The 25,900-nt window shown below is 38.6% G+C and overlaps 1 protein-coding gene and 1 non-coding gene across 10 annotated transcripts in view; one reads left to right on the top strand and one right to left on the bottom strand.

Annotated features, from left to right (window-relative positions):
* LOC117070208 (ubiquitin-conjugating enzyme E2 Q1-like) overlaps nucleotides 1-25,853 on the top strand; it is a 35,696-nt gene extending 9,843 nt beyond the window's left edge. The window contains exons 2-6 of one of the 9 annotated variants that reach the window (XM_033189004.1): nucleotides 2,263-2,384; nucleotides 10,401-10,449; nucleotides 10,565-10,630; nucleotides 11,084-11,179; nucleotides 25,831-25,853. In XM_033189004.1, coding sequence (XP_033044895.1) covers nucleotides 2,263-2,384; nucleotides 10,401-10,449; nucleotides 10,565-10,630; nucleotides 11,084-11,089 — 243 coding nt within the window. In that variant the 3' untranslated portion in view covers nucleotides 11,090-11,179; nucleotides 25,831-25,853. Of the gene's footprint in view, nucleotides 1-2,262; nucleotides 2,385-5,919; nucleotides 6,005-10,400; nucleotides 10,450-10,564; nucleotides 10,631-11,083; nucleotides 11,180-16,676; nucleotides 16,758-25,830 lie in introns of those variants that run through there. The other 8 variants (XM_033189006.1, XM_033189003.1, XM_033189005.1 and 5 more) reach the window with 8 other exon arrangements.
* Nucleotides 22,889-23,052, bottom strand: LOC117071715. The gene has a single exon (XR_004432464.1). It is a non-coding gene; the product is annotated as a U1 spliceosomal RNA (small nuclear RNA).
* Nucleotides 25,854-25,900: the final 47 nt, after the last annotated feature.

Below are 25,900 nucleotides of genomic sequence, written 5' to 3'. Positions count from 1 at the left end.
AACGTGGGAACAGGCCCAGAGCAATTTTGGACATGGCGTGTTTGGGTATATTGGATGCTTTACTTTTGAGAAGGAAGGTTGATGTGTTGAAGTCATGGAAAGCAAGATTGTCCAGAAAAGGAAGATGGTTAAAAGTCTTGAATTTGAGAAAGGAACGTTTCTATTTGTTGTGTTTGTTGTCAAGAAGGTCTTAAGCAGGGAATCGTGTGCTGATAATATTGTTTTAGAAAGATATGTTGAATTCTGTTTGGGATGTGCTGACTAATACTTAGGTGGAGAAGTTTTGTGGATGGGAACATGACTGAGGTTAACGATACAGGAGGAAATACAGGCCAAAAGCATTTGTTAGCATTGTGGGGAAAACAAGCGTAGGATGGAGGATCAGAGCTGAAAAGTGCACACAGGGAGAAGGGAGATCCATGAAGTATAGAGTCATGGGCAGAGTTTGAGTGGAGGTAGTCAGTAATCTGGTCTAGAAATCGGGTAATTAGCCAGCTTGGGGGGGAAAATCGAGATAAATATAAACTACTCCTTTAGAGATTTTGGCAATTGAAGTAGAAAAATAACATAATTGAAAAAAGTTAGAATTTAAACAATTCTGCATATATTTGTATATATGTAAGAACAGCTAGTATGGGAAAGGAGGGAGCAGAATGATGTTAATAAAGATTTTGTTCTGTGGGGTATGATTCAAATTCTTTTAAAAGTATTCTTGGCCGGGCGCGGTGGCTCAAGCCTGTAATCCCAGCACTTTGGGAGGCCGAGACGGGCGGATCACGAGGTCAGGAGATCGAGACCATCCTGGCTAACATGGTGAAACCCCGTCTCTACTAAAAAATACAAAAAACTAGCTGGGCGAGGTGGCGGGCGCCTGTAGTCCCAGCTACTCGGAAGGCTGAGGCAGGAGAATGGCATAAACCCGGGAGGCGGAGCTTGCAGTGAGCTGAGATCCGGCCACTGCACTCCAGCCTGGGTGACAGAGCAAGACTCCGTCTCAAAAAAAAAAAAAAAAAAAGTATTCTGAGTTTTTGAGATACGGTCGCTGTCACCCAGGCTGGAGTGCAGTTGGCATGATCATAGCTTACTGCAGCCTCAAACTCCTGGGCCCAAACGATCCTTCTATTTCAGCCTCCTGAGCACCTGAGATCAAATGCTTTTTTTAACTTACTTTTAAGTTATTAACATCAATAGATGCTTCCTACATAAAACCATAAACCTGGAAATTAGGGGAAGCACCAAATCTCTCCAGAGATAATAACTAAAATTAATTGAAATTAACATTTCAATATGAGTTCTTCTGGTCTTTTTCTGTGCTTATTTCAGCATAATTGAAATTCTTTCTATTCCTTTGTGTATTCCATTTTTCATTTCAAAGTTTTTCAATACAGGAGAAATTATGCTGTAGTGGTATTTCAGTGACCTCTTACTATTTCATGGGCTTGAGTTAACTGTTTTGCTATGTTTGCACATGCAGATGTTGTGTTTGTTTTTGTGGTTGCAAGGTGGGAATAGGTATCCTTATGCCTAAATTTGTGCTTACATCTTAGACTAGTTTCTTCTAATACAATTCTAGAAGTCGAGTTTCTGGAACAAACTATGAACGGTTAAGGTTCTTGACACCTGCTGCCAAACTCTTTCAATGGTTCCTCTTAAGAGGAAATTTAAAAGATGGCTTGGCCGGGCGTGGTGTCTCATGCTGGTAATCCCAGCACTTTGGGAGGCTGAGGTGGGCAGATCACTTGATGTCAGAAGTTTGAGACCATCCTGGCCAACATGGTGAAACCCTGTCTCTCCAAAAAATACAAAGAAATTAGCTGGGCGTGGTGGTGTACATCTGTAATCCCAGTTACCCAGGAGACTGAGGCATGAGAATCACTTGAACCTGGGAGGCAGAGGTTACAGTGAGCAGAGATTGCCCCACTATACTCCTGCCTGAGTGACAGAGTGAGACTCTATCTTCAAAAAATAAAAGAAGATAAGTTAAATAAAGAAGTAAATAAATTAATGATGGTCTATTTCATACTAGTTGTGACTTTGTAAAGCTTTTAAATCTGCTTTACCCAGAGTCTAGCTTTTAAAGAAAATACAGGATATAAAAGGTGGGAACCCTTGAATGGAATGTGGGGCTTTTTCTCTCTCCCCATAGGATAGATACATTCTGTTTCTTGTTCCCCATTGAGTCAAGAATAATTGAACTTTTGGCATAAGAAACTGCTGAAGAAATATTGGTTGAATAACCTAATATTTCTCTTCTTTTTGCAGGATATAGAAGACTTAGATCACTATGAGATGAAAGAAGAGCCTATGAGTGGGAAACAGTTGGAGGATGATGGAACTGAAAAAGAAAATTGGGCAATATTAGAGAAAATTAGGAAGACTGAAAGGTACGACCATTTAAATGTGGAAGTGTGTGTAAATTTCTGGAGCATGGACTTTTTGGTTAAGTAATTATAGTTAATACCAGACAATTCATGAACATGCCAATCTTAGCTGCTCTCCTCCTCCATTCCTGAGTTGGTGGTGGATTCAGTCATACGGTTATTGGTTTTGAGACAGGGTCTTGCTCTGTCACCTGGGCTAGAGTGCAGTGGCACAATCATAGTTCACTGTAACTAGCCTTTATCTCCAAGGTTCCAGGGGTCCTCCTGCCTCAGCTTCCCAAGTGTCTCAGACTATAGGCATGTGCCACCACACCAAGCTAATTTTTTTGATTTTTAGTAGAGATGGAGTCTCACTGTGTTGACCATGCTGGTCTTGAACACCTGAGTTCGAGCAGTCCTGCTCCCTTGCCCTGACCAAGTGCTGGGATTACAGACATGAGCCACCATGCCTAGCCACACTCATATGATTTGTTGCCCAAGGTTATCTTTCTCATCTATGAATACCACTTTTTATCCTGTTCATCTGCTCTTCACATCCTGGAACCACCTGCTGATCCCTGTATGTACTCCTTCCCAGCTTGTCTATGCTGTTTTGTCTGCTGACCTTCCTTCTGTGGCATCTGTATATTCAAATTCATTCTTTCCTACAAAGCACAGCTCAAATTATTTCTCCTTCATGAAGCTGACTTTGATCAATCCTGCTCTGACCAGACCGAAAGTAATGTTTCTCTTTTGACTTTACATCCCTTTATGTGAAGCAGCAGGATGGGAAAGGAACACTGAGTTTGGTGACAAACACACCTTGTATGGTTTCACTTTTCTCAACTCTAAAATATAGATAGACAGTACATATCTTTTGGATAGCTGCTATGAAAAATAAATTAAAATGATACATGTATACACATAAAATGCTTAGACAGTGTAGGGAAACATCAGATGTTTTTCTGAACACTTACTGCTCCCTGTCTTGTATTAGAGCTATTTACTGACCCCACAATATCCGAGGACCAGTTACTTTGTCTTGGGTGCAGGTTCTCCAAAACAGGGAATGAATTGTTAGCCAAGTACATGCCAAATGTTGAAATCAGATAGCTAACTCTCCCTCCTTCAATCGTATTTATATATTAACTTAATAGGTAGTTTTTCATACAGCAAAGAAGTTTAGTTAATCCCCCATATTTTGATTATTTACAAAACTAAGACTGTAGCATTTGAATTAATGTCACTGTACTTTCTGTGTCTTGTGATCAATTCCAGTTTGAGTTATCTTCAAAAGAGGTATAAATTATTGAACACTTTTGCATGACCGATACTATGCTAAATACTTTATAGATCTTTTCATTTAGTCATCATAGCCACTGTGTGAAATAGGTACTCTTGATATATTAGAGATAGGAAAAACTTCTCATATTTTATAGCTACGAAATGAGTTCATGGTTACATAGCTAGGAAGTAATATTTTTATCAACTTGATTTTTTGTGCCCTTCAAAGTCTAGCGCAGTCTTTAAAACCTTTAGTTTCACATGGCCAAAAAGTAGTTCCATTTCTGTTTAGTCTTAGGATAAGATACTGATGTGTTTTCATCATTACAGAAGTCCCTGCACTGAAAAACTGAAACCAGTTGCATGTAGGCACACATGGTTCTCAGTGTCTAATGTGTGAACTAGACCATCTGTGCAATATTCTTGCTTGTAGTCTTATGAATGGAAGCCTATTTTAGTTAATAATGTCACCTTGAGTGTCTTCTAGTATTTTCAAAAATTGCTGGGGTTTGGAATACGCTCATACTAAATTCTAGGCTATCATGGAGTCCATGGTGGTATGAACATGTTGGCTAGAGGTTTTTAGGTGATAAGAAAAAGGAAATGAACCACTTGTGTCTAGTTTTATATTCTCTTGAAACTTCATAATTCTTCATTTAATTGTACTTTTTTTTTCACTCTTAGATTGTTGAATAGTGATCAATTTTTATTGTAATCTTTTTCTTTTTTCTTTTCTTTTTTTTTTTTTTCTTTTGAGATGGAGCCTTGCTCTGTGGCCCAGGCCAGGGTGCAGTGGCACCATCTCAGCTCACTACCACCTCTACCTTGCAGGTTCAACTGATCATCTTGCCTCAGCTTCCTGAGCACCTGGGACTACAGGCACATGCAACCACACCTGACCGACTTTTGTAATTTTTTAGTAGAGATGTGGTTTCATCCTGATGGCCAGGTTGATTTCAAACTCTTGGCCTCAAGTGATCCACCTGCCTCAGCCTCCCAAAGTGCTGGGATTACAGGTGTGAGCCACCGTGCCTGGCTACTGTAATCTTTTAGAGCAGGTTGAAATACCTCAAATCTTTACATTAGTTGATTCAGTCGATCCTGGTAAACAGCGGCCTCTCTGTTTCAACCTGCAGTGTCTGGGTCAGTGCAAGCTTCAGATAGACTTATGAAAGGGCTCAGGGACATATACAGATCACAGAGTTATAAGACAGGTAAGGATCTCTAAATCCCTGCTCTTCTTACTGTTCTTTTGTTCTTTTCTCTTGTCAGATTATAAATGTCATTTCTTTAAACTGGACAGAAATGGAAATGTTTACTAGCTTTATTTTGTGAAACTCGAATGCAATCAAGTTCCAAAAGATGTAGGGGGTAAGATAGGATGAGTATGCTATTGGTTTTGTAGGCCTGTTGGAATTCTTTTTGTCATCTTGCTGATAGAGTGAACATTTACATGATTTTTATCTTCTGTCAAAAAGCTTGAGCAATATTGCTTGATAAGTAAATAAGAGTAATACATTTCATTCTACAGAGAGTGATTACCAAGTTGATTTTTGTGATTTTTCCCCCAGTTTTGAAAGCAACATAATCAACTCTTATTGTGGAGGTAGTTATGTTATTACTTTTAAAATATATAGGTGGAGTACACCTGTAGTCCCAGCTACCAGGGGTGGTGGGAGGCTGAGGCAGGAAGATCTTTTGAGCGTGGAGAAGTCAAGGCTGCAATGAGCTGTGATTGCACCATCATATTCCAACCTGGGTGACAGAGTGAGATACCCTGCCTCATAAAACAAAACTAAGGGGGAGTGAGGGGTGGGATACATATTGGATGTGTGTCTATAGGACCGTCATAGAAACATGCTGATTTTTTAGTGATTTAAATTTTGATGGTTCCGTCTATGGCAAATTTTCCTCCTTGAACAGCTTGGCTAGTAATACAAGTTTAGGAAAGCATATTAAACTTCTTTTGAATTCTTGAGAAAATTATATACATGTGCCTGTTTTCCTTTAGAATGACTGCAAACTCTGAAGCCCCTTATTAGATTAGATTTAGGCTATATGATCTCTTTAGGACTTTTATTCTACAGGAGCTGGAAGCTATAGTGGCCTCCAGTTTTCCCGGGGATATAGAGCAGCTTAAGAGTTCCTCTTTCTGGAACTTACCCTAGGTGCTCTATTTTAGCTTTCAGATTGGTTCATTTTTGAGTTAGTACAAGTAATAATAATAATAATAGTCTTTCTGTTTGAATTGTTTTTTTGTTTTGTTCATCTCAAGGTTGACCCTAATAGTCCTTTGCACAGTGATCTTCAGATCTTAAAAGAAAAACAAGGGATAGGAGACATTTTGCTTATCTTTTAAGGTAAGAAAATTGTTATGAGACTCTATATCCTTCTAATGGGGGTGTATATTTGTCCAAGTGTTTTGGAAAACAGTTTGGTAAAGTGGAAGATCCTCATACCCTATGGTTCAGGAATCTTGTGGATATATACTCCACAAGAAATGAGTACATAGGTGCCAGGAGACACAGGAATGTTCAGAGCAGCATCATTTATAATAGCCCCAAACAGAGAAGAACTCCAATGTTCATTCCAATAAACTGGATGATTGTGGTATTCATAAAATTGCTTACAGCTATGTGAGACGAGATGGGCAGATCTTTGACACTACGTTGAGCAAAGGAGACCAGACCCTCAAAACTTATTTTGTACAATTTCCTCTATACAGAGTTCAAAAATAGGCAAAACTAATGTTAGTTAGGGCATACATTCTTAGTGGAGGCAATGTCGCCTGCAGTGGAGTGAAAATCGGTCCTTAGAGTGAAAGAAAGTCTTACCTATTGTAATGGTCTGCTGCCCTCCAAGGAGCCATAGAACATAAATGAGAAGAAAACTGAGAAACACTTATTTATGGATTCATAGTTGGGCAGTAAAACTGTCAAGGAAAAAGAGGTGATTACACACAGGGTAGGGTAAGGAGTCCATCTAGGTGGGAGGTAGAGAGGTGTGAACTGAAAGGTACATCTGTGGGCTTCTTGGATACTGGCTGTAATGTATTTCTGGACCAGGGTTGGTGGTTACATGGACAAATAATTTAGAATAACTCATTAAGGTCTACTTTCAGGTATATTTTGTGTACTTTTCTGAACATGTTATATTTAATAAAGTGTATTTATGATACTAAAAATAAAGGTTAACAATGAATAACAAGAAAATCTAGAAAAAATGTTAATGATCTAATATGGAATCTGGATAAGATGTAATGGTTTAAAATCTATGGCTATATGAAGTATTTTGATGAAAAAACAGACATGCAGTTTCACTGAAATCTGTATTGCTTCTTTTTTGTGATTGGAAGTCTTGCAGAAGTGGGATAAAGGTCACAGTTTGCTAGGTTAGTTATGAAATGTTCTGAAGACCCTCAAAATATGAGTAATTTAAAGTAACTTGAGGATTTTCAAACATTCAGCTGACTAATTCCATTATGTGACATAATCCGCATTATGGTGATTAAAATCTAAATATCTCCAGCCCTTACTTTGATCATTTATATGGTTGAGATAGTAATAGTTGCATTTAGGGTAAAAATATGAGTGACTACTTCAGACTACAGAACTCTCCAGAAGAGTTTTGTTGTTGTAGTTATTTTTTCAGTTGTATTTCCTTTACATGCTTATGAATGTGTTTTGGGGGCTAACATCCTGTTAAGAATCGTTCTGTATACTCAGAATACATATTAACTGTGGTGTTGATACTACAGAATAGTTATCCGGACATGATATCCATCTGTAAAAGCTCAGAGAAACAAAAGTGCGGGGGGGAAAAAACCCTTAGTATTACAGTGGATGTGCTGAGCTCATTTTGAGTTTCCCCACAAAGAAATATTGGTTTTATTATTTACTTACTTAATTTTATTGAGACAGGATCTTGCTCTGTTGCCCCAGGATGGAGTGAGTGGTGCAATCACTGCTCACTGCAACCTCTGCCTCCCGGGCTCAAGCCATCCTCCCACCTCAGCCTCTTGAGTAGCTGAGACCGCAGGTGTATGCCACCACACCAAGCAAATGTTTGCATTTTTGATAGAGATAGGGTTTCATCATGTTGCTCATGTTGGTCTCAAACTCCCTGGCTAAAACGATCCACCCCGCTCAGACTCACAAAGTATTAGGATTATGGGTCTGAGCCACCTTGCCCAGCCCAATATTGTTTGCTAAAATTTTGTATTTATTTACCTATCTTTTAATTTTGCTTTTCTGTTTTAATTTTTAAATTTCTATTTTTTTCAATATTGTGTTTTAAGAGTTTACTTACCCTGACGCCTGCAGCCTAATCTTTGCCATATCTCTCCAAGTGTTCTGTGAGTGCTAATATGGCGGAATGTTAATAGATATTTGTTTTGTGGGGATTGCAAGGTTTGGGGGAAACCAGGTTCAAAATATCTTGTACCAAAGGACTTCCTGGAGCCTTATTGCCATTTTCTATTTTTCCCAAATTCATTTACTAGTGCTGCTGACAGCATCTCAGAGGATGCTCTCCTCTGGCTTACTCTCTGGGAAATGCTGCTCTGTTGGAAATCCAGAGTTCTGAGTGATTCCCATGTGTTTTCTGCTGCAGAGCAGGACATGCTGAAGTGATTCCTTCATGAGCAGATATTAGAGGTCTCCTTTTGACAGCTTGTTACAAAGTTGATCACAAATATACTATTGCAGTGAGTGGAAGTCCCAGGTTGGGTGTGAAGCAGAGTTGTTTAGAATTGTGTACCGTTTTATTTTGTTACCTTTAAAGCTTCTCTAGGCTGCTTTGGTTTCGGCAGGAAAATCCTATAAAAAGTACTTCTTTTGGCATAAAACCTCACGGTCAGTTTTGGAAGTTCAGTGTTAGGTAACCCAGCCAAATACTATGTATGTAAAATAAACACAAGACTGATAAATAGTAAATATTTAACCTTTGTGTCTCTTACTCACTACACCAGCCTTTTACTAGCCTCCAAGCCATAGTTCTTTTGTTTTTCATGGTTGAATGTTAAAATGCCTTTTTAATGATGCCCTTACTGAATGGGGAGAAAAGACATAAGTATTCTGCTGTGGTTTTATGCGCTGGTTTATAAAATTGTGTATGTTGACTCAATATTCCCATAAGCATAGGAAAGGAAAACGGGTCATTTTTTGTTCAGAATTTGAGGGGGAAAAAATGATCAAGGAAAGGATTTGGATAAAAATCTGCAAATTCAGGATGAATGTATGAAAATATTTTAAAATGTGATTTTAAAATGGACCAGTATAGCTTTTCAACATTTTGTTGTAAGAATTCCAAGAATGTAAGTGTATGATCTTAGTATGTTACCTAGAATTGAGACAAATACATGAAGTTATGAGTCATGCCATTTTCAGTTTTAAAATCTCTCACATAGTTTCTTCATTGATTCTTTTTTGCCACAGTGTGTTATGGTTCTCATTATTTGGATGAATAATTTGAACAATAAGTGAGCTTATGACCTGCCCAAATAAATCTTCTGATTCCTAGTAAAGTGTTTTTCATTATACCAAATATCAGCTGTATAAGAGGAAATTAAAAGTACTAAGAACTCTAAGTACCCTATTGATTATCATATGATAACCATGGGCCAGGCACGGTGGCACATGCCTATAACCCCAGCACTTTGGGAGGCTGAGGCAAGCAGATCATTGAGGTCAGGAGTTTGAGACCAGCCTGGCCAAGATGGCAAAACCTCATCTCTAACAAAAATACAAAAAAAATGGCCAGATGTGGTGGCACATATCGGTAATCCCAGGTACTCAGGAGGCTGAGGCAGGAGAATCGCTTGAACTAGGGAGGAAGAGGGTGCAGTGAGCAGGGGGAAAATACAGCATTTGGAAGGGTGGGCAGCAGAAGGAATCTCAGGCAAGGGAAAGATGTGGGGAGAGCCCCAGAGGACAGAACAGTATGTGGTGGACTTAGTGTCCACATAGATCTAATCAGTGGTCTTAGATTTGTGTTTTCAAAATTACCACAGTTTTTGTTCTAAAACTATCATTCCCTTGATTTTATGTTAGGCATACTATCTATGTATTTTGAAATTTAAAATAACATTAAAGGAGAAATGAAATTATTTTGTTTGAGAAAGAGTTAAAAGGTTAAAATATCTTGATCTAAATAATTTTCTAATGGGAGATTTGGTACATCCCCAGAAGTTGACTTTGATTCAGAGAACAGTCTTCAGACCTAGAAAGGGCTTGAGGAGTCCCACAGAGGAGCCACATGCTGTGAACCATTTGATACTCACAACAGAATGGATAGAAACAATGTGAACCATGAAACCATGCAGATGTTCATATTTTGGATAGGGTAAAGTCAGTGCCATTGTCAGAGGAACAACTCTTGGCCATGACAGGATGGGAGAGAAAGTTTCCATTGTAAAGAATACTCAAAGGCATTTGAGGAAACGGGTTCTTCTGCCCCTATTCTTTGTAATATTTAGGGCTAAGTTCTTAGTTTTTGACATCATCAAAATTTCAAAGTACTCTGTTCTAAGAGCCATTTCAAACAATTGACTAGAATTTCAGAGCAATTACATGAGAGTAATACCATTAGAATTTTTAAATTGCCCATAGTCCTATATCCCTAACAAGTATGTTCATACTTGCATGTTCTCTTCTTATCTTTACTGTGTGCATACTTTCTTAATGATGGCACGTAGAAATTGTTTAAGCAGGAATAGTTCTCAAGATAATTTTGCAACTTTCCTTTTTTCTTTTTAAGGTATGTATTGGATGGAGGAGCATTATGTATGGAACCTCTCACAAAACGGGTGATTATTTTCTTATAATACTCAATTTTCACTCTCAAGACAGTGTTTTGATTATGTAAGTTAGATCATGAGTACAAGGTTATCTTAAAGACATTTTAGTATTTTTTTTTTATAGATCCTACTTTCAAGAATGAAAAAGGTATCCCAGCACTTTGGGAGGCCCGGGCCGGCGGATCACAAGGTCAGGAGATCGAGACCATCCTGGCTAACACGTCAAAACCCCATCGCTACTAAAAAGAAACACACAATTTAGCTGGGCATGGTGGCGGGCGCCTGTAGTCCCAGCCTCTCAGGAGGCTTAGGCAGGAGAATGGCAGGAGCCTGGGAGGAGGAGCTTGCAGAGAGCCAAGATGGCGCCACTGCACTGCAGTCTGGGTGACAGAGCTACCTGCTAGGATACACATTAACAGTAACCTTTATGTAAGGTTCTAATTTGGTCATGTTGGGCACTTAGAACATCAGTTTGTTGTTTTTTGTGAGATTCTGGAAATGTTCCAATTTTACTTTTTCCCCTTGACTCCAGACTTTTTAACACTGATCTGCTGCTGTTAAGTTATATGCTATTTTGTTAGGCCTCCTCAAGTGGGAATCAGGAATGCTGCGGTGTTCTAGAGATGTATTTTTCTTCTTGTAGGGCTGAAGCAGTGCCTACTCGATAGAATCAGTCATCATGCAAGTAAATGCCAAATGAGTCAAAGGCAAAGCCAACGTGCAGCTTGGAGCAAAGAAGGTACTTTTATTAAGAATTTGATATAAACCCTAAGATAAATTTTATATTACTTTGTGAACCTTCTTCCTGTCTTAATTATTTTTTATTCATTTCATTTTCATTCAGTTTGTTTTCTGTTACAAAGATGATCTATAGAAAATATAGAAGTATAAGAAAATTAAACATACTGACTGATAATCACTTAATGATTTAGTATCTAATTGTTTGGTCTTTGTTATATTTAGTGTAGACAAACATGTCTACAGTTGTAAATTTATTATTGGTATATATACCCTAGTAAAAGTTATATGTACTTTGAAGTTTTGCAAAATTGTGTTCATGTTATAGAATTAATTCCTGATGAATTTTTATGTGCTAGGCACTAGCCTTTTCAATTACTTATTTTTACTTTTTTTTCCCTCTGTGCCTCTGCTTACCAAGTCTTTTCATTTCTTACAGTTTATTAGCTCTTATTTTTTACTTTTTATTAGCTCTTCCAATCCTCTTAATAACTTAAAAAGAGAGTATTATTAATATCTGCATCATATGGATGAGGCAACTAAAGGTAGGTAACTTGTCCAAGGTCACAGGTAACAGAGCGAGGATTGGAACCAGACAGCCTGGCTGCCCTAGGCCCAACCACGAGGAGCTGAGAGCAAGCCATGGGGCAGAAGGATGTTGGTCAGGCTGGTTTTCTGTTTAGTTAACATGAAATGCAGCCTGTAACCTGAATTCTAGGACATTACTGAGAAAGCCTTCGAAAGCCAGAGGTGTTTTGTTTTGTTTTGTTTTGTTTTGTTTTTTTAACCTTGACCATGACTTTTAGCAAAAATTTGATTTTGTCTAAAGACAACATGGTGCTCTAAGAAGCTTCCATTCACACTCTTGTGGAGAGAATGGTAGTTGAGCTAAAGAGTGAAATGCTGCAGCACACAGCCTTTAGGGCAGCTTCTGATCTATTTCTATGGTCAGGAAAGACACCCATCTTTCCCTGCTGCCCACAGCCTCCAGTTATTCACCTTCAGAATTTCCTAGTCTGTGATCACATTCAGATGAGAGATTGGTTTTGTTTCTTCCAGGGTAGGAGGAAGGGAGTCACCACCTATACTAAGCAGTCTAGTCTCCTGTGTATAAATGAGCAAGGTTGGGGAGCCCAATTTGAGAACCTTGTGTAATGCTGAGATTCTCCAAGAGAATCCAAGAGAATGTCAGGATTATGCATGGTTGTAAAGTGGTCTCATGTTAGTTGTGCCGAGAGCTCTCATCAGAAGCAGGTACAGATACTTTTTGTAGGAAAGCATCTCTACCTTAAGCCTGTAGGATTCCCAAAGATTAAAAGCAGGCAAATATGAATTCAGTGAAATCATAGCATTCAAGTAGTCTCAACCCAACATATTTGAGAATTGTTAGAAATAATAATATGTTTCCCAAGGACTATAGGTTTTGGAATTATCAGATACAGAACACAGACTTCAAATATTAGAATTGTGAGAAAATAGTTACATGTGAAACCTAATATAAAAAAGATGGACTCATAAAATTGAGCAACCAGTAAGACCGCCAGGAATGATGAGGAGGACCTGAAAAGAAAATGGATGAAATAGAACTTACAGAAACAAAATATATAGCTCGATATGGTGGCTCACACCTGTAATCACAGCACTCTTTGGGAGGCTGAAGTGGGAGGATGGTATGAGACCAGAAGCTGGAGACAAGCCTGGGCAACATGATGAGAACTCATTTCTTTAAAAAAATACCCCAACACCACCAAAGAAAAAAAAGAATAGCTGGGTGTGGAGCATGTGCCTATAGTCCTAGCTAGTCAGGAGGCTGAGGTGGGAGGATCGCTTGAGCCTATGAGGACAAGGCGCCAGGTGCGTGCCCCTGCAGTCCAGCCTGGGTGACAGAGTGAGACTCTATCTCAGAATAAAATGAAATAAAGAAATAGAAAATGTAATTGTTGAAATAAGAAACTCAGTGGATGGATTAGACATAAGAAGAAAGAATTAATTGGTTAGACAATTATCTCCCAAAAGTAAGTCAGTATGTTACAGAGAGGGACATGATGATAGATGATAGGGCAGAAGTTGGTGGGGTTGTGGGAGGAGGAAGTCCAGCATGAGGTCTAAAATATGTCTTAGTGAAATCCTAGGAGAAGATATTAAAATTATATTAGAAAGAGAAATAGAAGTTCTAAAGGTGATAGAAGGAAATCCACGTAAATCAGTCACAACAAATGTAAATGGACTAAAGTTACCAGTTAGCCAGATGGAACTAAAAATACAATATCCAGCTGTTTTAATCCATCATATTTAAAGTATGAAGATATGAAAAGTTTGAAAGTTTTTATAAAGGAGAGAGAGTGATAAAGATATGCCAGTATACATTAACCAAAAGCAAGTGATGGAGCTTCAGTATCAAACAAAAAGGGATTTTGGAACAGAAAGCATTAGTAAGAACATGATGCTAAATGACTGTTAATTAGGAGGATGTAGCAGTTTTCATATTTTAGGTACCTGTAAAAATCACCTCAAAATACAGCAGAAAAACTGATTAAACCACAGGGAGAAACTGACAAGTCTGCCATCATATTTGGAGATGTCAGCATACCCTGCTTACCATAAGTAAGTTACACAGAATGCCCATATGTAGATTTGAATAACCAGTGAAAGAACATGGTATAATGGACAAATATAGACCTTTGTACCCAATAATTAGATATTCTATTTTCTTCTCAAGCATATGTGGACTGTGGGAGAAACATTAATTATATATTAATTCATAAAACAAGTCAGAAGATTTAACAACAATTGGTACCACCCACACCATATAATTTATCATTTAAAGATGAAGCAGTTAAGGTTAGAAGGCAATAATGAAGAGATTCACAAAACGCTATGTGAATTTGGAAATCAAACACCCTTGTAATTGGTAGTTTAAGAAACAATGCAATTTCAGAATGCTTAGAATTGAACCATAGTTAAAATACAAAACTTCTATCTATTCCTCTCTCTCCCTCTTCCTCTGTCTTCCTATCTGGAACATTCAAGAAGCTAGTCTTTTTCAATGAAGATCACCCCAAATACTGAAAGGTAGAAAAAGGACAGATGTCATTCTCTGATCTTAGTTGAATCTATAAGTTAGTAACAAAACCAGAAAACAAATGTTGATTTGTGGAATTTTAAAATTAATGCAACAGCCCTTAGGTCAAAGAGGGACTTGAAATTAAAACTGCCAAATATGTAGAGAATAGCAATAATGCAATCATTACTGATTAGAGACTGGAGGAGAGCTCAGAGAAATATTCATTGCCTTAAAATCCTTATGTCATTAAGAAAAGAATGAAAATGAATGAAGCCTCTAACTCATTCTTAGAAAGGACAATCAAAAAACCTGACGGAAAGCAGAATGGGGAAATTATTAAAGATATATAAGTAGAGGCTGGGTGCAGTGGCTCACGCCTGTAATCCCAGCACTTTGGGAGGCCAAGGCGGGCGGATCACGAGGTCAGGAGATCGAGACCATCCTGGCTAACGCAGTGAAACCCCATCTCTACTAAAATTATAAAACATTAGCCGGGCGTGGTGGCAGGACCTGTAGTCCCAGCTACTCGGGAGGCTGAGGCAGGAGAATGGCATGAACCCGGGAAGGCGGAGCTTGCAGCAAGCTGAAATTGTGCCACTGTACTCCAGACTGGAGACAGTGAGACTATGTCTCAAGAAAAATTTTTTTTTAAAATTAAAAAAAAAGATATACAAGTAGGAATCAGTGAGTGAGAAGAATAGAAAGGGCTAAATCTCCAGTACAGTAAAGAATCTGCAGAAGCATTCCTTTAAACTGGGCTTTGAGTACCTTGCTACTGATGATTGAGTATGGAAGAGGATAATATTCTTATTTTCTCCTTGTGTTTTGGGTGGCGGGCAGTAGGTTTTGAAAGTGACTCCTTCACACTCACTTGGGAATTTCAGCGAATATGTACTTTCTATGTACAGTTTGTTTCTAAATCTTTTATTTTTGTCCTTTTTGCGAAAATACAGACTGATTAAAAAACACTTTTTCATTAATGTTAAGAAAAGCATGTTACTACCCATTTTATATCTTAGGCTTTTAACAGCATTATGGCAGGGCTTTACTATTTTAAAGAGCTCTTAGAAGTTCAGAAAGACTACTCTGTAAAAAATGGGAGAAGTGGCGAGATGTGGTGGCTCATGCCTAAAATCCCAGCACTTTGGGAGGCTGAATTGGGTGGATCACCTGAGGTCAGGAGTTTGAGACCAGCTTGGGCAACATGGTGAAGCCCCATCTCTCCTAAAAATATAAAAAATTAGTTGGGCTTGGTGGCAGGCACCTGTAATCTCAGCTTCTGGGGAGGCTGAGGCATGGGAATTGCTTGAACCAGGGAAGTGGAGGTGGCAGTGAGCCGAGATCACGCCATCCCACTCCAGCCTGAGCAACAGAGCGAGACTCCGTCTCAAAGAAAAACAACCTCAATGAGCTTGTTTAGCGAGCAGGAACCAACGCTTACCTGTAATTAGAAGTTAACCAGAAGCTTTCAAAAACATATTAGTTGTCAAGGAAGTCAAGAAAAAGAGGAAAATTATGTATGTGATCCCCAATAGTAAAATATATCAAAACCAAGGTAAAATTAGAAATAGAGGCATTTTCTAAATTAAATTCAAGGCTGCCAGATTAGAAGGACAATATCAATGTAATACAATCTCTTTTCCATTAATGTTTAAAACTTGTCCTATACTGACCTATAAATTTGTCCCACTGATGAAATGGAATCTGAAAATCAGGATACAGATACTGTGGGAAGAATGATAAAATTGAACTTAATTGTAGCAACAGTCTAGTCTCTGGACCAGGCCCAAGAAAACAAAACAGAGGCATACTCAAGTAGGATTAACAAGCCATTTAGCAAGGGGTGAGAAGGCCTATTGTAATTCAGTGGTTTTCAGTCTCTGGAGTACATGGAATCACCCAGAAGCTTATCCACACCCACACTTTTCAGATATTCTGATTTGTTAGGCCTGAGCCAAGGCCCAATTCTGATATTTTTGCTTGTTAATGTGCTGATATATGCAAAGACCAAAGACTAAGAACAATTGCTTGAACATAGTGACAACCTCTACCTGGAAAAGGCCAAATCCTAATTACCCTGATTCCTACACCAACAGTTCCCAAACTGGTGTACTACAGAGTCTTGCAAATGCTCCTTGAAAAATAAAACAGAAACAAAAAACCACAATCATGGCCATATAAATTCATTGTTCTGAGAAGTCCTGTTGAGTTTACCAAGCGTTTCCTAAACTTATTTATTAATTTGTTACCTCTATTACATGTATTTATTACATTTTTAACGTGGTAACTGTTCATAACCCCAAACTTATAGAAACAATGCCCCAAGGATGTTCTGTGATGTTACTATTACCCTGTTGGAAAGGTACAGAACAGTCATAACATGTACTCCGTTAATTAATTAATTGATTTATTTAATTTTATTTATTTTTTTGAGATGGAGTCTTGTTCTGTCGCCCAGGCTGGAATGCAGCAGCACAATCTCGGCTCATGCAACCTCCAACTCCCAGGTTCAGGTGATTCTCCTGCCTCAGCCTCCTGAGTAGCTGGGACTACAGGTATGTGGCACCACGCCTGGCTAATTTTTTGTATTTTTAGGAGAGACAAAGTTTTACCTTGTAGGCTGGTCTCGAACTCTTGACCTCAAATGATCCAGCCACCTTGGTCCCCCAAAGCGCTGGGATTACAGTCATGGGCCATCATGCCCAGCCTTCCATAAGGCATTTAAAGGCACTTCCAAAGGCACAATCAACAGACTTGCCAAAAGTCAGTGGCAAGATCTCTAGACTCAGACCCGCCTTCAAATTCCAACTCCCCGCAACCCAAAGCCAATCAGTTGTCCTACCAGAATAACATCAAATTGCAATTAGCACGTGGTCCTCGAATTCTCCAGATCAGCTCCAAAGAGATATATACTGTTAACAGTGGAGATATTGTGAACTGAAGACTTTAACAGATAACATTAATCAAAAGAATTTCCATGGGTAAATGATTATACATAAAATATGTTTCTCACCAACAAAAGCCTCTATAAATTTCAGACTGATCTGATGACAAATTTACTTATTTTTTAAATGCATAATTATGTCAAACAAATGCCACTACAAAGGTCTGAATACAGTCTCTGAGTCTAAGGTCCTCCCCATCATCTCCTCCATTTCACATTTGATTATACATATATTTGAGAGAACATCACTCATTATTTCTTTTGGGAGTATTATCAGATATTATCCAGTACTTTGGGAATTATCAAAAGTAATTGATTGGAAGTCAATGGCACTATTTATACTAAAAGAGTAGGATCCTCATCAGTAGATAGAGGCATATAAGTATAGTCATATTACATCTACGAAGTGTCAATATCAGGTGGCGGTTCCAAAGCCGAAGTGGTGGTTGGATGCAAAGTGGAGTTTTAATTGGCAAATGAGGCAGATACAGAGAAATGTAGATTCGATAATAATGTGAAGACCATGAAAGCCTGTGGCTATAAAGAATGTTGAGCCATAGAGTCCATTGGAGATAGTAAAGGGGGCCTGGAAATACTCAGAGACTTGTAGAAGGGTAAAGTAAATACCTAAGGTAGTTGTGATGGATAGTCCTTGAAGTATTTGCTTTTTGACTGCCTTCTATCAGGCTGTGTTCAACCTTGAAAGTTTCTTGAGGGCAAGAATCAAGTCTTTTACAGCTTCTAGCATTCCTCTGTGTACCCAACAGGTCCTCAATAAATAATTTCTTACCCTACTTTGTCATAAAATGTAGGACATCCTTAGCTGTACAGCACGATGTGATTTGATCAGACCCAATCTATCAGTGGAGAGTAACAGCATTGAATCGGTTTAAAAACAACACTCCCTATTTCCTTTTCACTTTTGTAATATATTCGTTTGGTTTCTAGTAATGTTGGTCCTATCCATATGTTTTTAGATAATAGTACAAAGTGTGTCATGCCTAAGCAAAATTATACCAAAAATTTTATGGAGGAAAAGCTAATGCTTTTAGTTTTGATTAAGATTTTACATGTTCGAAAATGTAAATTCAGATATTGGACAGTGAGGGTTTCATTTTGGAGGGTGGAGATTGAACCTCCTTTGTTGGGGTAAGACTGATAGACTCCTTTGGCTACTTGTGTATCAGGGTGGGGAGAATATACAAGTTTACCAAATCTTGTAAATTCTCACAGTGCTTAGTTTTGTGACTGCACAAAAACTGGCATTGTTTTTCCTAGGTCTCAGTGGAGAAATGTAAGCTGTGAGTTTAGCATCCTGTGTACTGTGTTTTGGCCAGGGTTTTGCAAGTTTTGGTGGAGACAATTATATTACTTTCCTTATCCTGTTTGTAACATATATTTATATCAATATGCTTCCTTGTGTTTTACTATGGTAAAATTCTATCTTGCATATAGAGAAATAAGTCTATTAGAGTGAATTAAAAGAAATCTTTAGTCTGAGGTGGCAGCCTTGTCTAACGGACCGTATGTTTAAGCCTCATTAATACATCACACTAGAGCCCAGCGTAGTGGTATGTGCCTGTAATTCCAGCCACGTGGGAGGCTGAGTCAGGAGGATTGCTTGAACCTAGGAGATTCAGACCAGCCTGGGCTACATAATGAGACCCCATCTCAGTCAATCAACCAATCAATCATTTACACTAAAAGACCAAGATCTTTCTGGCTCTTTTAGAATGTTAGAATTCTAACAAATGTCTGTGTGTCTAAAACAATGAAAAGGGTTTACAACAGAGTTACAGCAGTCATCAGAGAAAAATCATGGACAAATTGCAAATCTATACTAGTTGTGAATTACTATGACTGCAGTTGAAATCCAACGTTATTTTTGTACAGTCTTTTTGGGTGTATCTGTGTTTAATAATAACTTGTTTGCAAATTTAGAGGATTGTACCTATGATTTACTGTTAGAGACCTTGATCTTGAGGGGCTTAGAGATTAAGGGAAGAGAGAACTAGAAACCAAGAATTCAATGCAAAGAGTGAGGTTCTGCAGTACAGGGTGTATACAGGGTGCAGAGAAGCGCTGTGGCACCGTGTTCTGGCTTCATCTTCTACTGCTCTAGACTTCCTAAGTGCCACTTCCTGAACCTACCTGTTTTTTTCCACCATCTAGACCTCTCTCTGTAGGCACCGTTCTTTCTCCTTGCAAGCCTTATGTGTCTGGTGAAGTTCTGTTTCTTCAAAAGCGTCTTGAAGCCTGCCTCTAGCTCATCCAAATAATTTTGTCTACATCTCTGTTGTAGGAAGATACAAAGACTTCTCAGAGAAGGTATTATTTAAGCTGATCTTTCTTTATAAATGATTACAGTCAATTATTCTTATTTGCAGTAGTAAAGTAAAGTTGCCTGGAACACTGAATTAATCAAATACTAAGCCGTTGTTTCCAGGGTAAATATGTACATATGTACATATCTCACATAGGTTATAATCTTAATTCTTAAAAACCGCTCATCCTGATAGATTGATTTTCTTTCTTTCCAAGAGAATAAGGGGAGTACAGAAGTGTTAAGTGATTTGCTTGAGGCCGCTCCACTAACAGGTGCCAGAGTTAAGATTCAGACCCCGTTCAATTGGCCTTAGAGCCACAGCTTCTGCACCACACTACACTGCCCTCTACTGTCTCTGTCCTCGGGTCATATTTGTGTGAGAGGTGAAACAAGAAGACCGAGGGTCACCTTATTTGACCTTAGCTTGGGACGTGTGCAAGGAGTGACAGAATTTTCACTACTATATGCATATCCATGAATCACCTTGACACTTCCACAGGTATTAATTTGGGGATTACAAAGACATTTCAGCAAGTAAGCAAATTTGCAAATGTGGGATCCATAAATAATGAGGGTCAACTGTACTTGTAAGTGATTGCTAGGGTCTCCTTCATGGTAATCCCTTCCCCCAACAGTGTGGAATGTTTCTTTAGCTTCTTTGATAGTTCATGTATTTATTAAGTACTTACTATAAACCAGACTCTGCTTTAATTTATGGTGAACAACCTAGAGATTAAGTTCTGCCCTGTGGAGTTTATATTAGAGTATGAAAAAGAAATAACTAAGACTGGAGCTCAGGGGTGAGGCCCAGGTTGGAATTATAGATTCACTTGACCAAGGTGAAACCTGATGTGTCCCCTCGTACTTCCCATCCAAAGACATACTTCTAGAACATTTCTCTTCTAGAGCATTTCTCTTCTATTCTTGTGTATAAACTCTTCCTTTTCAGCCTCTCTCCATTGATGATGTCAATCAATACTTGTGTTTTGTTGATTTTGAGGCCACTTGCCCATGTAACTGGCAGGACATTGAAGAAGAATCATTCCGATCCAGTTCTGCTACCTAACAGCTGAGTTGCTTGGGTCAAGCTCTTGGACTTCTGAGCCTGTTTCCTAATTTCAACAGTGGCGATATGATGTGTTAGGCCCTGGTGGGTTGCAAGGAAGAGGCACACACATATCACCTTTGATGATGAGGGCCCAGTGTTCACTTGGATGCAAATTCATCCAAACAGCGATATTGTCTCAGGCCCTAGTACTTTCAAAACCTCACAGAATATTAATTTAGCAGTATTTAGGATATGTTTTGAGCTCTGAGGACCTATACTGTAGTTATTTCTTCATACGACTGTTTTCCATACTAGATCATGAGCTCCATAAAGGGAGGGTCTACAGTTTCTTCTTTCTATCCTACACACTCAGTTCAGTGACTGATACATAGTAATAGAGGCACAAATGTTTCAAGAGTTGAGGAATTTTCAACTCTTACTGAAAGAATAGGAAGATACAAAGACTTCTCAGAGAAGGTATTATTTAAGCTGATTTTTTTTTTTTTTTTTTTGAGATGAAGTCTCGCTCTGTCACCAAAGATGGAGTGCAATGGTGTGATCTCAGCTCACCGCAACCTCTGCTTCCCAGGTTCAAGCAATTCTTCTGCCTCGGTCTCCTGAGTAGCTGGCATTACAAATATAGGACAGACTGAAGGAATGTATCCACCTTAATTTGAGTTAACATTTTTTGAAATTTTATATTGCAAAAATAGTACATATTCACTCTTTTGAAACTAGAATTGATAGGCAAGGAGGGCTGTCTACAATGCACTCCACAGATCCACCATACTGAGACAATGCTTAATGCTTTGATGGATTTATTGTATACTTTCTATGCATGTATGTGTATTATATACATACATGTGCATGCTTAAATAGAAAGATTTCTCCTTGGTGTTCTGTTTATCCATTTATTGTTGTGAAGTAAATCCCCAAAGAGCACATTTGCTTTGCCCAAGGGAGTCTTTTGCTACATCCTGCTGTACGTAATGAAAACTAAAAAGGGGGCTAACATTTCAGCCTTGTGACCTTGTGGTGGTTCAAACAGAGGCTTCATCAAAGGCAGATTCAGAAATGAGCTCGGTGTGTGTAGGTGGTTTTGCTTGGCATTATTTTTACTAATAGTATGATAGTGATGACTTCAGTGTCCACCAACAGGGAACTGATTAAGTAAACTGTGGTACATCCTAACGATGAATACTGTGCAGTTGTAAAGAAGAATGAGAAAGACCTCTGCACTCATGTAGAAAAACTCACATATATTGTGTGGGTGTTATAAAAGGAACAAGGAATGGCATAGCATGAATGGTATGCTACTTTTTGTGTTGAGAGAGAAGAGTAGAATAAGAATATACATGTGTATTTGCAAAGATAAATTCTGAAATGATATATAAGAAACCGGTTAAAAGTGTTTGGCTGTGGAAGGAGAAGAAGACTGCGAATGGGATTTTGCCACATACATTCATAAATAGTTATATTTAAAAATTTTCTGAACTATGTATTTGTACACATGACCCTTTTAAAAATAAGTGAATGAAGAAATGAAGTAGGATAATGAGAAAGAGATAAGAACAAAGGATCTAAGGGGCTGCCCATCTTTTTAGTACCGTGAATATTAATACATAACAATAGCAGCAAATATTGGAAGAGTAGCCCCAGGATGTCAGCCTTTCCTTTGTCTTTTCCTCAATTTCATATATTTAAAAAATCTGAGAACAATAAAACAATTTGAAATAAAAATGTCTCCAGATCTCTTAAAAGGAAGACGGGGCAGTGTTATGTAGTACACTTCCCAAAAATGGGCTGATTTACCTCAAGAGGCAGGGATTCTGACCTACACGGGAACCTACATGGGAAACATACAGCAGAAAAACTAAGAAAAAGAAAAGAGATTTAAATACAGATACATGAAAATAGCAATTCTCCCTGATTGTATAGGAAGTCATTCCTTTTGTAATAATTTGAATGACAAATATTAAGAAAAATCTTTAATTTGCCACTCAAAACATTCTGGTTTGTTGCTTTTTATAAGTTTTTATGCATATAAACCTTTTTAAAGGTAGAATCATAATACTTTTGTCACGTACTATATTTTGGGCATATTTCTGTGGCAGTCAATATATCCTGGCATCATCATTTTTAACAGCTGCATGTATATTAAGTTAATCATTGCCACCCCAGAGGTGAATTTTCCTATATATACATTTTAATGGACTTGAGCAAACATTTTTGGACTGAATTCATAGAAGTAGAATTTCTGGAGGAAAATAATTTTTAGGCTTTTTAATCAAAATTTTCTTTTTTTTCTTTTTTTCTTTTTTTTTTTTTAAGGGGAAAGCGTGAATGCAGTCCCCCACTACCACAAATCATGCAGTCGAGTTTCCCACATTTGGGGAAGTCGCAGGGGTCAGCACATCCGGAGTGCAATGGATAAGCCTCGCCCTGGGAAAACCACCTTCGTGATCATGGTATCTCCCCTGCCAGGTAAGTATTAATCAAAATTTTCAAATTATCCTCCAGGAAAAGTGACTCAGGTTATACTCCCACCAACAAGGACAGAGCTCCAGGTTCCCCCTTCCATTTGTCATCTTTCCTGCCTTTATACAGAAAATCTCATTGTTTTCATGAGATTTCTTTGATTTCTAGTGCTTTTGAATCTTTTTGTATACCATTGGCCATTTTTATTCTCATGAGAAATGCCACTTTCTCCATTGCCTTTTCTCAGTTGAAAATCATTTGTTTTTGTTTTGTTTTGTTTTTTGTTTTGTTTTTCTTAGTAATTTTAAAGTAAATTTGACTAAGGATGTAAAACTTTTATGTGTCAATGAGGTTACAAAAACTTTCTCCCAATAAGTAATTTGTCATTTCATTTTTTCGTACTTCTTTTCTTTTCTTTTCCCTTCCCTTCCCTTCCCTTCACTGCTCTTCCTTTCCCTTCCCGTCCCTTCCCTTCCCTTCCCATCCCTTCCCTTCCCTTCCCTTCCCTTTGCTTTCCTTTTTCTTTTCTCCTCCTTTCTTTCTTTCTCTCTTTTGTCATTCTTTCTTTCCTTCTCCTTCTTCCTTGCTTCCTTCCTTCCTTGCCGTTCTCACTTTGTTTTTTCCTCCCTTTTTCCCTCTCTCTTTCTCTCTCCCCTTCTATCTTCTTTCCTCTTTCTTTCTCTTTTTCTTTCTTTCCTTCCCTCTTTCTTTCTCTCTTTCCCTCTCTCTTTCTTCCTTTCCTTTCTTTCTCTTTCTTTATTCCCTCCCTCCCTCCTTCCTTCCTTCTTTCCTTCTTTCTCTCTTTTCTTTCTTTCACTAGCCAACCTCCAAAGTCACATTTCACTTAATTTTTATGCTGCCAAATTTGAAAGCCTTTTAACTGAGTGATTTTAGTGTAAACAGGAGCAGGAGAAAATATAATGATCTAAGTTTCATTCTGTCACCCAGGCTGGAGTGCGGTGCCATAATCATGGCTACTGCAGCCTCGAACTCCTGGACTCAAGCAATTTTCCCACCTCAACCTGCCAAGTAGGTAGGACTACAGCTGTGTGCCACCACACCCAGCTAATTTTTTTTTTTTTTTTTTTTTTTTTTTGAGACGGAGTCTTGCTCTGTCACCCAGGCTGGAGTGCAGTGGCCGGATCTCAGTTCACTGCAAGCTCCGCCTCCCGGGTTTACGCCATTCTCCTGCCTCAGCCTCCCGAGTAGCTGGGACTACAGGCGCCCGCCACCACGCCCGGCTAGTTTTTTTGTATTTTTTAGTAGAGACGGGGTTTCACTGTGTTAGCCAGGATGGTCTTGATCTCCTGACCTCATGATCCGCCCGTCTCGGCCTCCCAAAGTGCTGGGATTACAGGCTTGAGCCACCGCGCCCGGCCTGCCCAGCTAATTTTTAAAACTTTTTGTGGAGACATGAATTCGCTATGCTGCCCAGGCTAGTCTTCATATCCTGACATCAAGTAATCCTCCCACCTTGGCTTGCCGAAGTGCTGGGATTACAGGCATGAACTACTGGTCCTGGTCAAGAGTTTAGTTTTGATTGCTAGTGGTGTTCTTGGTATCTTTTCATAATTGAGGCTTTGGGGCTAATGCTGAAGTATTACACTCACCATCCCAGGTTTACAGGACTTTTGTTTTAATGTTGAACAGATGGAACTTTTTGGTTCTGCATCTTTGCAGGTATACAAAATGTGCCTACCAGGAATCTGCTTTATATCCATTGAAAGCAAGAAATAATACAGTAAAACTTTGCCTGGCTAGAGGCTTTGAAAGAATGGTGTATTCTGGTTTAATTCTAATAACTTGGAAGTATGACAGTGAAAAAAAATTCAAAACTTGAATTAACTGTGGAATGCAATTTGAAAATATAGCCAGTGATTCCACTTTTCTTCTCTAGTAAGGTTGGACATTCCGATCTCCTTGGTGTTTTATTATAGAACTGCCAGTGTGCCTGAGTCTCACATTGTGAAGATACTTTTTAAAAGCTTGAGATGTAAAAGGATGTCAATGGTTTTGTATGAGATCAGCCTGGATGAGAACTGACACTTGCAAATATATGTTTTAGACTAAATCTCTGATTGCCACTTGTTTTCTTATTGAACTCACAAAAATAAAAGACATTGGATACAGGGTGGGAGTAGGAAGGAGATTTATGTCTTTTAATTGCATGTCATTGTTGCATAACAAGGTAGAACATATGGTATATCTGGCTTTGGACCTACAGAAGGAAACATATTTTTCTACCTGCCATATACAAGAGGTTCTTGAACACCTGGAGGGACTACTGCAGCACAGATTGCTGAGCCCTACTCCAGAGTTTCCGATTCACCAGGTCCAGGGTGGGGCCTGAGAATTTGCACTTATAAAAAGATCTCAGGTGCTGCTGGTGCTGCTAGTCCATAGACTACATTTTGAGAACCACTCTTGTCTATTAACTGTAAATTGTAGAACTCTAGAAAAAAGTTTAGTTTGGTCTGAGATAAGAAGCACACAGGTTATGGAGAAAATCATGAAAGATTCAACCCATGATCCCAGCCTAGTATGGAATTCAGGTAACAAGCAGTGCACAGTGACATAACATAATTATTGGTTTTCATGATTGCAAACCACAGTGTCAAGTGAGAAATTCAGTTTCATTTGCAAGGCTTAGAGAGGCCAGGTGATTCTGGAATAACGGGACTTGTATTTCTCTTAAACCAGTAGAGAGCTTTAAGTGCTTATTAAATTGAAAACTCTGTGTTCTTCCTTATTTTCTATTTTATTTTATTTTATTTTATTTTACATCTTTTGAGATGGAGTCTTGCTCTGTCACCCAGGCTGAAGTGCAGTGGCATGAGCTTGGCTCACTGCAACCTCCGTCTC

Source organism: Trachypithecus francoisi, unplaced genomic scaffold, assembly GCF_009764315.1.
Source record: "Trachypithecus francoisi isolate TF-2019V2 unplaced genomic scaffold, Tfra_2.0 Lachesis_group3, whole genome shotgun sequence".
Taxonomy (NCBI): domain Eukaryota; kingdom Metazoa; phylum Chordata; class Mammalia; order Primates; family Cercopithecidae; genus Trachypithecus; species Trachypithecus francoisi.
This window is presented reverse-complemented; position numbering and strand designations above follow the sequence as displayed.